This window comes from Aphidius gifuensis, linkage group LG6, assembly GCF_014905175.1.
Source record: "Aphidius gifuensis isolate YNYX2018 linkage group LG6, ASM1490517v1, whole genome shotgun sequence".
Lineage (NCBI taxonomy): Eukaryota > Metazoa > Arthropoda > Insecta > Hymenoptera > Braconidae > Aphidius > Aphidius gifuensis.
In genome coordinates, this window is record NC_057793.1 from 3,355,168 (window position 1) to 3,367,680 (window position 12,513).

The window sequence follows — 12,513 nt, forward strand, 5'->3', positions numbered from 1 at the left end:
GTGGGTACAAAACAAAAATATCATAAAAGATTTAAATAATCTTTCAATTGAAAAAAAAAAAACAGAAATATATTTACCTGTGCAATTAAGTCGAATTGGGAGACAAAAAATTACTGATACAAAATGTACTACTGTACAAAAAAAAAAACAAATTAAAACTGGTAAAAAATAAATATATCAATGTATATGACTTAATATATTAATATATAAATACCTAAATAAATAAATAAATAAGAGCCAAACATTCCAACCAGTCATATATTTTAATTTGTTAATTGTTATATAAATTAAATTAATTAACAATAGACCCAGCATCATCACCAATGACAAGTGAAAAACGTAATAATTTATCAGGAAGAATAAATGCTGTATCATTAGGACCACCGTGTGGTGGAAAAGTATCACAGGCAACACTGTTTAAAGAATGTTACTGTGTTTGTCATTTATCAACTGATGACATATTACGTACTAAATGACAGTACTCAAACACAATCTGGGTCAAAAATTGGTGCTAAATTAAAAAAAATAATCGATAAAAAAAAAATTAGTAAGTGATGATGTTGTTCATATGATTGATAGTAATTTAAATAAACCAGAATGTAAACGTAGATTTTTACTTGATGGTTTCTAGCATAGTGTACCACAAGCTAAAAAACTTGATCAAATGTTAAGTAAAAAAAAAAAGAAATCTAGTCGTTATTGAATTTAGAATTGATGATAATTTAGTGGTACGAAAAATAGCTGGAAGCATGATTCATCAGCCAAGTGGTAGATCATATCTACCATTGATCAAACGGTCTGATAACAATGCTGAGGCATCTTTTTTTTTTTTCTTTTATTTTTCCTCAAGTATATTTACAAAATTTATTCTATTTTTTCATGTTAGTAATGATTCTCTAATAGTATTGAACAATGATAATTTTAATTTTTTTATTGCAACGCAATATTAATTTATTTGCTATGGCTATCTTGTTTTTTAAAAAAAAACTTAATTGCAACATAAATTAAAGAATAATATTCAGATTCAATTACATGCTGGTTAATAATCTAAAATAGACAGGTCAACAATTGATTTAATATTTTATAATAAAATACATTATATTTTTTTGTCTGCTCAATTAATAGTGAAATTTAAAACAAAAATATTAAATTATCGTACGATGTTTTTGAAGAGTCTATTAATCGTATTTGTATAAATATACGATAAATAATAAATAATATTAGCTGATATTTTAGATTAAAAAAAAAAAAAAATATATGTATATTAAATAATTTATATTGTTTATCTGTAAGTTTAAAAAATTAAATATACAGACGTATATAAATACATAAATAAAAGCTATATAAATATATTTAAAAAAATGTATCTCCTGAAAGTAAATTTAAATATAAGACCGGGAACCACAGAGTACGCATGCATATGCTTACACGCATACATACATACATACATATATATTTATATACATACTACATACATGAACACCAATTTACACCACCATTTACGCCATTTTAAAAATCTAGTAACATTTAGTTATTTACTGTTATTATTATTATTACCACGAAACTTATATGTCATTACCGCGAGAAAACATCATCAATTATCACGAAAAAACCACGAGAAAACATCAGTCATTACCACGAAAAAACCACGAAAAAACATAAATCATTACCACGAAAAAACCACGAAAAAACCACGAAAAAACATAAATCATTACCACGGAAAAACCACGATCGGGGTGCGAATAGTCAAATTCTTGTTTTTTAGAATAAATTATATCATTTTTTATAACTGGTACATCTGAATTTTAGCGCTAATTTTATAAAAAAAAAAAAAAAGAGGAGTAAACGAGAGGAGAGAGGAGAGAATGTACAGCAATGTTTGGCAATGTTCATGTTGCTCACTTGAAAAAATAAATAAAAACACAAAAAATAAATATTATTGGTCGACAAAATGAAATTCCTGTAATGTAATTGGTTGAGCCAATGTTTTGTATATTTTTTTATATCAATATAACTCCTTCTCTTTCTGACTTATTCTTATCAATACGTCATCACATTTTATTTTTTAATTTATTTCCAATAAAAAAAAAAAAACAAAAACACCTGAAAACAGTAACATTTGACGTCGCAATTTCACCTTGTTAATGAACTTTCAATAAAGCTTGTATCAAAATTAAACCATAAGGTATGATTAATTAATTTATTAAAATGAATAATATCTATTTATTTATGTTTTCTGAGTCAATCTAACCTTTTAACTTGATTTAAAAAAAATTAATTTAAGGTAAAAAAATCATTAAATATCAATAAAAATAACTGTCAACATTATTTTTTAATTGAAAAAAAATTATTTATATCAATTTTATATATTTTATACAATAAATACATATTGTTTTTATTTTTATTACTGACGTGTCACATGATTTTGTATACGGATAAAAATAAAGATGGCTGAATGATTATTTTGTTTTACAAATAAAAACAATTTATTTATAATCATCATTTGGTTGCTGTTTATATTGTTAAATAATAAATTTATTTATTCAGGATGTCATCATCAACAGTACCACTTTTATTATTAGAGGAAGATGTCGAAGGTGGCGGCAAACCTGAACCATCATCATCAAATCTTGAGCATGATTTTGCATATCGTAATAATGTTCACAATGCTCACATTAAAATTCGAATGGGTAATTAATTATTGATAAGATAATAATTACAATTACTAAATCTAATTAATACCTAATTTTCTAATATGATTTATATTTTTTTTTAGCATTTTTACGAAAAGTTTATGGAATAATTTCCATTCAACTATTGATGACTGTTACAATGTCAGCAGTGTTCATCATGTGTGAACCAGTCAAGCTGTTTGTTCAACAAAGGTCAGTATCACTTGTTGATAACTCCAAAATAAATTAAACATGCATTGACATTTTAACTATAATTATTTTTTGCAGTTCATGGATGGTATTAATGTCATTCATTGCGACAATAGGAATTTTAATTGCTCTTCATATCAAAAGACGAGAACATCCAACAAATTTGATTCTTCTTGCTGCATTTGTAAGTTCATCAAATGATTATTAATTTATTTTTAATAAAATTAATTGATTAATATTTTTTTTTTAGACTGTTGTTCAATCCTACTCAGTTGGAACAGTTGTTACATTTTTTGAAGTTAGACTGGTACTTGAAGCTATGGTTATCACAATGGCAATTGTACTTGGATTGACTGTTTATACATTCCAGTCAAAACGTGATTTTTCATTCATGGGATTCGGGTAAATATAAAAATACATTGAAGACCACTTGGTGCATTATCTCATGTAACTGATGAATCATCATATTTAAATTTTAACTATTTAATTTTCAGACTATATGCAGGATTGTGTTCACTCTTGGTCGGTGGTGTTTTACAACTATTCATTCAAAGTACAGCATTGAATCTTTTATTGAGTGTTGGTGGTGCATTAATATTTGCTCTTTTCATAATTTACGATACTCACATGCTCATGCACACAGTATCACCAGAAGAATACATTCTTGCTGCAATAGATATTTATCTTGACATCATCAATTTGTTCTTAAACATTTTACAAATACTTGCTGCTGCAAATCGTCAATAGATTCATCAGCTATTCCAATTATTTTATTAATGTAAATAATAATTATATATTTATATATATATTTGAGAAAATAATTAAAGCAACTATTTTTTTTTGCACAAATAATATGTATTATTTTTTTGTTATTGTATCGAGTGAATTTATAAAATCACTGAGTAATTTAATATTTTAGATGTGATCTATAAAATTTTATAGTAACATGATATTAATCGTATAAAAATATATTTGTAACAAATTATAAAATTAGTTTTAAATAAAAATATTATCAAACAATTGCTCTTATTATTTTTTACTATTAAAATTATCAACAGTTGTCTAAATTCAAGACGAGTGTATCAAATGAGTTTATAAATAAATATAAAATTCTAAAATGATTTATCAGATAAATAAAAAAATTTACTGATGAATCTAATTAGACAAGTATTTTCAATTAATTTTAAATAAATTGTTCAATTGATTTTTTTTTAAAAAAAGGAAAGGATTAATTTTAAAAATGAATGACAAATGAGGAAAAATAAAAATTTTCACTATCATGTAATTAAATTTTTTTCCATCGAGTAAAGCGTGCACTAGTTTGTGAAATAAAATAACAAAAAATTCCAGAGAGATAATAAAACCCCCCATCATTTATCAACAATTAATACTAAACGAAAAAAATTGGAAAATGTTTTTTTTTTTTCTTTTTTAATATTGTTTACTAATTGTGGATCCGACTGATGAATGGTGGAACATTTACACAATTACAATCTATATATTAATTGCTGTTGCAAAATTATTAATTAAAAAAAAAAATAATAAAAAAGAGGATTAAAAATAGTCAAGTATAAATTCAAGAAATAAAAAATAATTTCTATTGATTTTGTGGCATTGGCATTTATCAAGAAAACTTTAATTATTCTGATTAAAAAATGAAATAAATTATTACTCATATCAATGAATATTTATGTACAAGGATTTAATAAAATAACAAACAAAAAAACCATAAAATTAAGTTTGTATGTTTTATTTTGTTGTATTAAAAGGATGGCGCATACAAATTTATGATGTTTCCATTGCTGATGCTGTTTCTTCAGTATATTTGCCTTTGTCTTTGCCCAAAGCAGCTGCACGTCCCTTGCTTCGTCGATCAATAATATTTTTGCGATCTTTGTCCATCTTCAACTTGACAATAACAGTCTAGAAATAAAAAAATAAAAAAACAAATTAATAATCATTCAATTTAAGATAATATATTGTTAATAAATAATTTTTATTTATTTATTTAATCAGAGCCAATTTCTCTACATTAATCGGTCTGAATTGTTCGACCAACAAATCAACAGGAAAACCCTGAAGATAGTTGATGTTACTTAAAACAGTGCTCCGAATTTACGTGAATGGTTTGAGATCATCATTTTAATAATTAACATTTTAAAAAAAAATTATTTATTATTATTTTTTAATAGTTACCTTTGATGGATCAATGCCAACATAGACACTAGCACTGTTTGCTTTTTCACGTTGGATTCTTTCAATGTAGATGACGAATTTTTTTCTGTACACCTGGATAACTTTGCCAACTTGTTGACCTTTGTAATGACCACGAACAACCTTTAAAAAAATTCAACATTAATTAATAAATTAGTTGATGATAATTAACAATATTAGCAAGTTTATTTTTTGTTGTTAAAAAATAATCAGTGCCAATTGCTCTGCAGGATATGAATGATGATTAAGTGATCAAATAAAATTTCAAGAGAACCTTGAACATATTTTTTCACTAAATCTTCAATGATCACATCATCAGTGAATGGTTTGGTTCATCATTATGTTGATCAATACCAGGAATTTAATTTGATAAAAATTTTTATTATTTACCTGGACTTCGTCGTCTTTGCGGATTGGCATTGATCGAACGTTGTATTTTTGTCTAAGTTCTTTGGACAAAGGTGCTGACATGAGACGACGTCTGATGTGAGATGGTGCCGTAAAATGGCGTTTACGGTTTTTCCTTCTCGAGGAAGTTACGAATCTGTTCAACTTCATTTTGTCCTGAAAAAACAATAAAAAAATTAAAATTAATTTTATCACAATTAATTGATAAATACACTATTATAATTATTATTTAAATAATTTTCTATTCAAGCATTTAATAAGTTATAAGAACTTGAAAGAAAAATTAAAAAAAAAAAATTGTTTATCCATGTGCACCAAACAGTTTAATTATAAATTTAGGTTATGATTTTCTACACTAATGCCACATTACAAAAACAATTAACAATTAATTGTAACACCATCTTATAAAAAAATATATCAATAATTGTATTGTTAAATAATACTATTATCACTTTTTTAACACTATTAACATTTGTTTATAATTTAATTAAACGATTTAATTGGATAAAATGTACAATAAAATGTACAATAAAACATACCTACTCGGTGACAGACACGCTGAAAAAGAATAAAAATAACCCAAATGGCCGATAACGTCTGGTGCCCTGGTGGGGTATTTCCGATTGTTTGCGATAGACATGGATGGACAAAACATGAATAGATCGTCTCTTTTACAATTCTTAGGCAACACAAATATCTGACTTACCGACAAATGGCGGCGATGACATTATAGTTCAAAAAACATCCAACAAATTGTTTGAACATCTTGATTAATCATCAAGTCTATGCTCACTTTCATTTTGCAAAAATTTTCGCAATAATATTCCTCTTGTTGTCCCCCTGGCACCCCCTCGTCTATAATCTTTTGTGTGGGTAGGTGATCTCAAGGCTTCATCAGGAATCATAACACACGTTGGCTCCATTTTTAACAGCTTGTCAAATATAGCTGTTTATAATTTACAATTTATTTATAATAAAAACAAGCAACATATTTATATTGTCATATTATGGGGTATTGTACGACGAGTTCAACAATGTGTCGTAAAAGCAAGGTAATTGTTTGTTTATTTATTTTTTTATTTATTTGTAAATTTAGTTGTTGGAGAGTTGTCAAATGGTACTTGTCAAAATGACATTGTTTTGGATTTATTATTTATTATTATTCTTGTTGTTGTTATTGTCGTTATCTATCAACATAATAAAAATATGATTATTAATTAAATTATTATTATGAATAACTATTTATATTTTTAATTGTTTGTTTTTTTAATTTTTTATTTTTTAAATATTGAATAACTTAAATCTTCTACGTCTTACTTAATAGTTAATATATTTTTTCATGGCCACTAGTTTTTATTTTTTTTTTTTTCTTTGTTTTGATTAAACTGTAACTTAATTTGTTTGTTTGTTTTTTTCTTTTTAATTTTCATTTACACAAGTTGGAATTTTTATTTTTTTTTTACTCCAATTTTAAAATGTGTTTATTTTTTTTAACAAAAAAAAAACAATATTTTTTTTTTTTTTACAGATAAGTAGAATGGTGCATGATATGTTGAATTCTTAATTCAAAATTATCAAATATTTTAAAAAAAAAAAACTACATATTCGTACTAAATTAATACAAAGTAACACAAAAATAAAAAACAAAAATTTAATGAAATTATAAATAACCTTGGATTTTATTAATAAAAGCAATATAAATTTTTTAAAAATAATAAAAAATAACTTGATTTTGATACATTGAAATAATTATTAAATAAAACAAGTCAAGTTAACATTAAATTAAAAATGGGTTCATCAAGACCAGATGATCGTTCACTTGGAAATGGAATATCATTTCCCCAATGGATGAGAGGAAAAGTTGACAGTCGGTGAGTTAAATAAACAATAAAAAATATTATAATTATTAAATAAACTTTTTCAACAAATATTACACTTATTTTTTTCAATGAATATTATAACAATAACAATAATAATAATAGTACACAAACCAAAAGGCTTATCAGGTGTTTGTCAACGATAGAGTTTTACGACTTCCCAACGAAAATTTCCCAACACGCACATTAACAAGAATATTATGATGATATCTTATAATTATTCATTTATTTTTATTTCAATTTCATTTTCCATTCGTTGATAATGACAAAATAAATACCAATAATAACGATTGGATAAAATTTGCTTGTAAATGTTTGGTGATTAATATATACTGTGTTTTATTTTAATTAAAATTTATTGTTTGATATTTTGCAATCAACTGATAGAAACTTGACACGTAGTCTATTAATGACTCACCAATAAATTGAAGGCGTTAGTAATAAATTTTCTAGAAGCTGATTGTTATAAAATTAAGAAATAATTATCAATTATTATTATTATAATTTAAATGTGTTGAAAATTATTTGCAGATTTGATTTTGATGAGAGTTCGTTCAGTCCACCAACAGATGATAATTTTTTCCATATAAAATATCCAACGACAAGTAGTACCTCAGCACAATCAAAACAAAGTGGATTTCATTCAATTAATCAGGTGCTTAATGAACAAAAAACAACAACGACAACAACAGCTGATAATTTAAAAAATTTGACAAGTGAAAAATCATCAATAAAAGATAATAAAAAAATTGATACTACAAAACTTCCATTACCATGTCAAGCATTTGTTAAAGATGCAAATAAAAGTAAGTTAATAAATTTATTAATATTATAAAAAATAGATTATATATTTGAATGTTTAATTATTTTAGCAGGTTATTTGTATGAAGCTAAAGGAACAGATGATGGTTTTCATAGTGAACCAGCTCGTTGTGGTAAATCAATTGTTACTGTAGCAAATCGTATAATGCAATCATCAAATGTATTTAAAAAAACAGATGAAAATAAGACAAATGAAAATATGGATAAAATTAATAATTTACAACAAAAAGTTAGTAAATCATTACCAGTAACACCAATTGCATCACCAACATCAACACCAGAAGGTTCACCAAAATCACGTCGTCGTGTTAATGGTAATCGTTATTTTACTGGTTCATTTATACCAGAAAAATATCAAGGTGGATGGTTGTTAACTAAAATTCTCAGTAATTCACGTGAAATAATTGGTAATAAAATTGATGAAGGTGATGAGGCTGCTAGTGAGGTTATTCCTCATCGTGCATTAGCAAGAAAAAAGTCAATATCATCACAAAATCTTTCTTATCTTGGTAAAGATGATGTGTCAACTGATAAACCAATTAAAATAGCTGGAACATCAACATCAACACCTCAAACAGTTACACTTCAAGTGGAACCATCAGAATTACGTGAAATGAATTTTTGGTCACCAACATCAATGTAAAATTCTCAATTTAAACATGCTGTTTGAACATCTTGATTAATCATCAAGTCCATCAAGTCTATCAAGCTCACTTTTATTATTTAAAATTTATTTTTCAAATTATTAATACTTGTGGTTAATTAACTATTTGTTTATTTATTTAATTTTTATTTTCACTTGAAAAACTAAAAATATTATCAGACAATTTGTAAATTATTATTTACAATGATTCAATTACATATTATTATTTTTTTTAAAAATAATATTGGCATTAAAAAATATTGACATGATTTAATTTCAAGTATTTTTTTTTTGTTATTAATTAGTTTTTTTGTCTATTATTATTTTTGATAATTATAGCAATCGATAAACAGCCACTTTAAAAAATTATTGTCAAATTAACTTTTATAAAAAAAATTTATTATTTTTGTGTGTTACTAATTAACATGGTTTTTTTGTTTTTTTCAATTTTATTGTATTAATTAAAAATAGAAAAGAAATATTAACAAACTAACAATCTAAATATTCAATTTTAATTATATACTTATATAATAAATGTGATAAAATAATAAAAAAAGTAAATGTTTTTGCATTTGATAATTTTGAAGAAATTTATTATTCACATATTTAAATATTTAATTACATAAATATATATATTTTGAGTCGTTTAATAATGATTAAATAAGTTGTTTATTTAAAAATGATATGAGTAACCAAGTCCTGAGAAATCAGTGTGTGATACAACTGGTCCTGGTGCAGCAACAGCTGGTCCAGTTGCTGAAGCATATGGAAGTGGTGCTGGTGCAGCATAATGAATTGCTGATGCTGCTGGAGCTGCATAATGGATTGCTGCTGGTGCTGGAGCTGCATAATGAATTGCTGCTGCTGGTGCTGGTGCTGCATAATGAATTGCTGCTGGTGCTGCAGCATAGCTCAATGAATGATAAATTCCTGGATTTGTAACATCAGTTCTTGATTTTGAGCTGCTTGAAAATGGTGTATCAACTGATTTTGAATAAGTTGATATTTGTGCAAGATTATCAGCACTTCTGTATGTATTTTGTTGTTGAGATGTTATTGCTGATGTTGGTAATGAATAACTTATTGGTCCTGAGAATGCAATATTACCAGCACTTGCAATTGCAACCATGCAGCACAAAACTAAAAATTGCTATTGAAAGAAACCATTAAAAAATCAATATTAATAAGATGATTTCAAGATTATATTTTACTTTATCAATAGATATTTTTATTAAAAACTTGTTAACTCTTATCATACACTTTTTCAAGCTTATTCAACTTGAAAATATATTTAATAGAATTTTCTTGTCTTGAATAGATATCGAAACTATTTTTTTTTTTTCTTTTACCTTTGCCATTTTTGATGAAGTTTTTGTTGTCAAAAGTCGTGTGTTGGCTAATGAAAGTATGAGAGTTGAATGATGATTCGAATGATGCTGATTCGAGTTTATATACCCAAGAGAATTCAGGCTTGGCTAAAAATTAAATTGAAAAAATGAATAAAAAAAAACAAATAAATGAAAATAAAAAAGTCGTATTCCCTTCAATAAATTTAGCTGTCTTGGTTCACCTTGAAATAAATATGGTAACAACCCTCTGAGACCTTCACCATATCCACTTGTCGTTATGTGACTACAAAAATAAATAAAAATAACAAACCATTATCTGATCTTGGTCAAGTAACGAGTGTACTTGGCAATGTTATTATAAAACTTTTTTTTTTTTCTTTTTAAACTTTTTCTTTTAGAGGGTCTTTAAATCGAATGTTAGTATGTTGTATTACGTCGTTATTCAAAGAGGCGTGGTTCAAAATAATAAATGAAAAAAAACTTGCTTGATTTCATCATTGAAGCTGGATTCTCTTCAATTATCCTCGAGAATACATTTAGGTCAGTTATGTCTTTGTCGGACTATTTTTATTTTTTTTATATTTTGCACTGTGCTTGACTTATAGGTCAATTTTTTTGTTTTTTTTTTTTTTAATTTTTTAAACAATAATACAAGTATTTTAGTTTTTTTTTTTTTTACAATTGTAGAAAAATTCTATTCTATTAAAAGTAAATGATTGTAATCTCTTTTTTTCATTCAGCAAGATTTTTATTGTTAGTGACATTAATTTCTTTTGACAAAGTATAAGAGGAAAAAAAAAAAAAAAAATGTTAAAACGACTTGATTCAATTGATAATTAAATTTCAATTATTAAAAGTTATTATTGAAAATTGAAAACCCATGTCGATTGAGATATTTCAATTGTACTCAATAATACATAAAAATTTATGAATTGTTTTTTTTTATTTACTTGGAAATAATGATAATAAATTTTAGACAAATCGAAATGAATTAGTAAAAATAAAATAATAATGGCAGGAGAGGGTCAACGTGTTAATGTACAACGTGATATGTATATTTCGTGTTGGTTCACGAAAAAGTGAGGTAAATTAATAATTTAATAATTTTTTTTTACGTCATGTTTACTCAGCATTTATTTATTACAGATTATTATTTGTCACTTTGTGGTTTGAATTGACAATTTATTTAAATGTTTTTTTGTTATTATTATAAATTATAATTTTGTTTTTTTTTTTTTAAATGACATGAATATGAAATTAAATTCAACTTATAATTAAAGTTGCAATTGTTATTATTTTTAAAATTTATTATTATTTGAAAAATTGTTTTTTTTATAAATAGCTTTTTGCTTTGCAATTATTATACAAAACCTTCGGCAATCCTTTTTTGTCTACGTGCTGCCCCGTCAATCCTTCATCATCTGTTACAATTATTTTGTAACACAATATATGATATTATTTTAATGCCAATCGGGTAGAAATGCACCGTTTGTCGCTAAGAATTTGTAGAGCGATAAATACATACTTTGCGTCACAAATTCAAGACGACAAACGGACAATTTCCGCCCGCTAGGCCAAAAAGTAATTTTATTTCTCTTCAATAATAATGAGCTTCTTCGGAAAAAAATTCAAAAAAGCCCTAAGCTAAATGTATAGTCGGATTTGAAATACTCAAAGATTATGGTGAAAAAAACTTCAATAATACATTTAGAGGTACCTGGTAGAAATTTGTGAGTACCGCCCGACTTTACATGCTTATACAGATTAAGTCGAGCCGACGAAATTTTAAAATATATCTTCCAAATATTGCACATCCCTCGGGATGATCGTCTAATTGGTCTTAATGAAATCGCAGGTATTACGTGTCTCGCAGAATGTTTATTTGTAATTGTGACGAGTTTGTTCTAAATGCAATTAATGCAATGCAAGCACTGGTGGAAATATTTCTCCGGCATTACTCCGTCATTACTCCGTTTTTGCCGTTCGGAAAAAATACATTTTTGTATTCTCCGTTTTTTTTTCTTGTTAATTTTTATGTTATTCAACAATTTATTATTCATTCTTCTGTTATGTCTTATATAAAAAAATTTGCTTTTTTTAAAATGATTTAACAAATTCAATATATATTATTAAGAAATTTAATTTAACTCACTTAATTGAATATTTGAATCAATAAAAAATGTTTCCAATAATTTTTATAATTGAAAGCTTTTCCAATAACTTATCTTCTATTTATTTAAAAAAAAAAACACATTCACAATTTATTTTTGAAGATCAAAACTTTTTAATAATTTCTATAGTTAATTAATTACATGATT

General features: G+C 25.3%; 4 protein-coding genes and 1 pseudogene across 5 annotated transcripts; 3 read left to right on the forward strand and 2 right to left on the reverse strand.

The window, feature by feature from the left end:
• The first annotated feature begins 266 nt into the window (after positions 1-266).
• Positions 267-1,749, forward strand: LOC122858885 (annotated as a pseudogene).
• Positions 1,750-1,943: 194 nt separating this feature from the next.
• On the forward strand, positions 1,944-4,616 carry LOC122858886 (protein lifeguard 4-like). Its single transcript, XM_044162103.1, has 6 exons — positions 1,944-2,185; positions 2,548-2,690; positions 2,777-2,885; positions 2,961-3,066; positions 3,133-3,284; positions 3,377-4,616. Exons 2-6 carry the CDS (start codon positions 2,549-2,551, stop codon positions 3,627-3,629), a joined length of 762 nt encoding a protein of 253 aa, XP_044018038.1. The 5' UTR covers positions 1,944-2,185; position 2,548; the 3' UTR covers positions 3,630-4,616.
• Positions 4,617-6,154, reverse strand: LOC122858888 (60S ribosomal protein L26). The gene is made up of 4 exons (XM_044162104.1): positions 6,044-6,154; positions 5,487-5,660; positions 5,079-5,219; positions 4,617-4,805 (listed from the first exon to the last, which is right to left on the reverse strand). Exons 2-4 carry the CDS (start codon positions 5,652-5,654, stop codon positions 4,668-4,670), a joined length of 447 nt encoding a protein of 148 aa, XP_044018039.1. The 5' UTR covers positions 5,655-5,660; positions 6,044-6,154; the 3' UTR covers positions 4,617-4,667.
• Positions 6,155-7,028: 874 nt separating this feature from the next.
• On the forward strand, positions 7,029-10,165 carry LOC122858889. 2 transcript variants are annotated; one of them, XM_044162105.1, is made up of 3 exons: positions 7,029-7,375; positions 7,913-8,187; positions 8,254-10,165. In XM_044162105.1, the coding sequence occupies exons 1-3, from the start codon at positions 7,293-7,295 to the stop codon at positions 8,844-8,846; spliced, it is 951 nt and encodes a 316-aa protein (XP_044018040.1). In that variant the 5' UTR covers positions 7,029-7,292; the 3' UTR covers positions 8,847-10,165. The 2 variants fall into 2 exon arrangements, with proteins under 2 accessions (XP_044018040.1, XP_044018041.1); XM_044162106.1 differs by having other exon boundaries at positions 7,030-7,375; positions 8,257-9,034.
• Positions 9,520-10,321, reverse strand: LOC122858890 (cuticle protein 67-like). Its single transcript, XM_044162107.1, has 2 exons — positions 10,196-10,321; positions 9,520-9,996 (listed from the first exon to the last, which is right to left on the reverse strand). The coding sequence occupies exons 1-2, from the start codon at positions 10,202-10,204 to the stop codon at positions 9,520-9,522; spliced, it is 486 nt and encodes a 161-aa protein (XP_044018042.1). The 5' UTR covers positions 10,205-10,321.
• Positions 10,322-12,513: the final 2,192 nt, after the last annotated feature.

Bases quoted from the DNA above. Each gene is read 5' to 3' on its own strand.
- LOC122858889 (XM_044162105.1), top strand. From the start codon at position 7,293: ATGGGTTCATCAAGACCAGATGATCGTTCACTTGGAAATGGAATATCA. The intron at 7,376-7,912 runs GTGAGTTAAATA...AATTATTTGCAG, and splicing joins AGAGGAAAAGTTGACAGTCG to ATTTGATTTTGATGAGAGTT. The intron at 8,188-8,253 runs GTAAGTTAATAA...TAATTATTTTAG, and splicing joins TGTTAAAGATGCAAATAAAA to CAGGTTATTTGTATGAAGCT.
- LOC122858888 (XM_044162104.1), bottom strand. From the start codon at position 5,654: ATGAAGTTGAACAGATTCGTAACTTCCTCGAGAAGGAAAAACCGTAAA. The intron at 5,220-5,486 runs GTAAATAATAAA...ATTTTTTTAAAG, and splicing joins GCAAAGACGACGAAGTCCAG to GTTGTTCGTGGTCATTACAA. The intron at 4,806-5,078 runs GTAACTATTAAA...TTTTATTTCTAG, and splicing joins TTGGCATTGATCCATCAAAG to ACTGTTATTGTCAAGTTGAA.
- LOC122858886 (XM_044162103.1), top strand. From the start codon at position 2,549: ATGTCATCATCAACAGTACCACTTTTATTATTAGAGGAAGATGTCGAA. The intron at 2,886-2,960 runs GTCAGTATCACT...TATTTTTTGCAG, and splicing joins AAGCTGTTTGTTCAACAAAG to TTCATGGATGGTATTAATGT. The intron at 3,285-3,376 runs GTAAATATAAAA...TTTAATTTTCAG, and splicing joins TTTTCATTCATGGGATTCGG to ACTATATGCAGGATTGTGTT.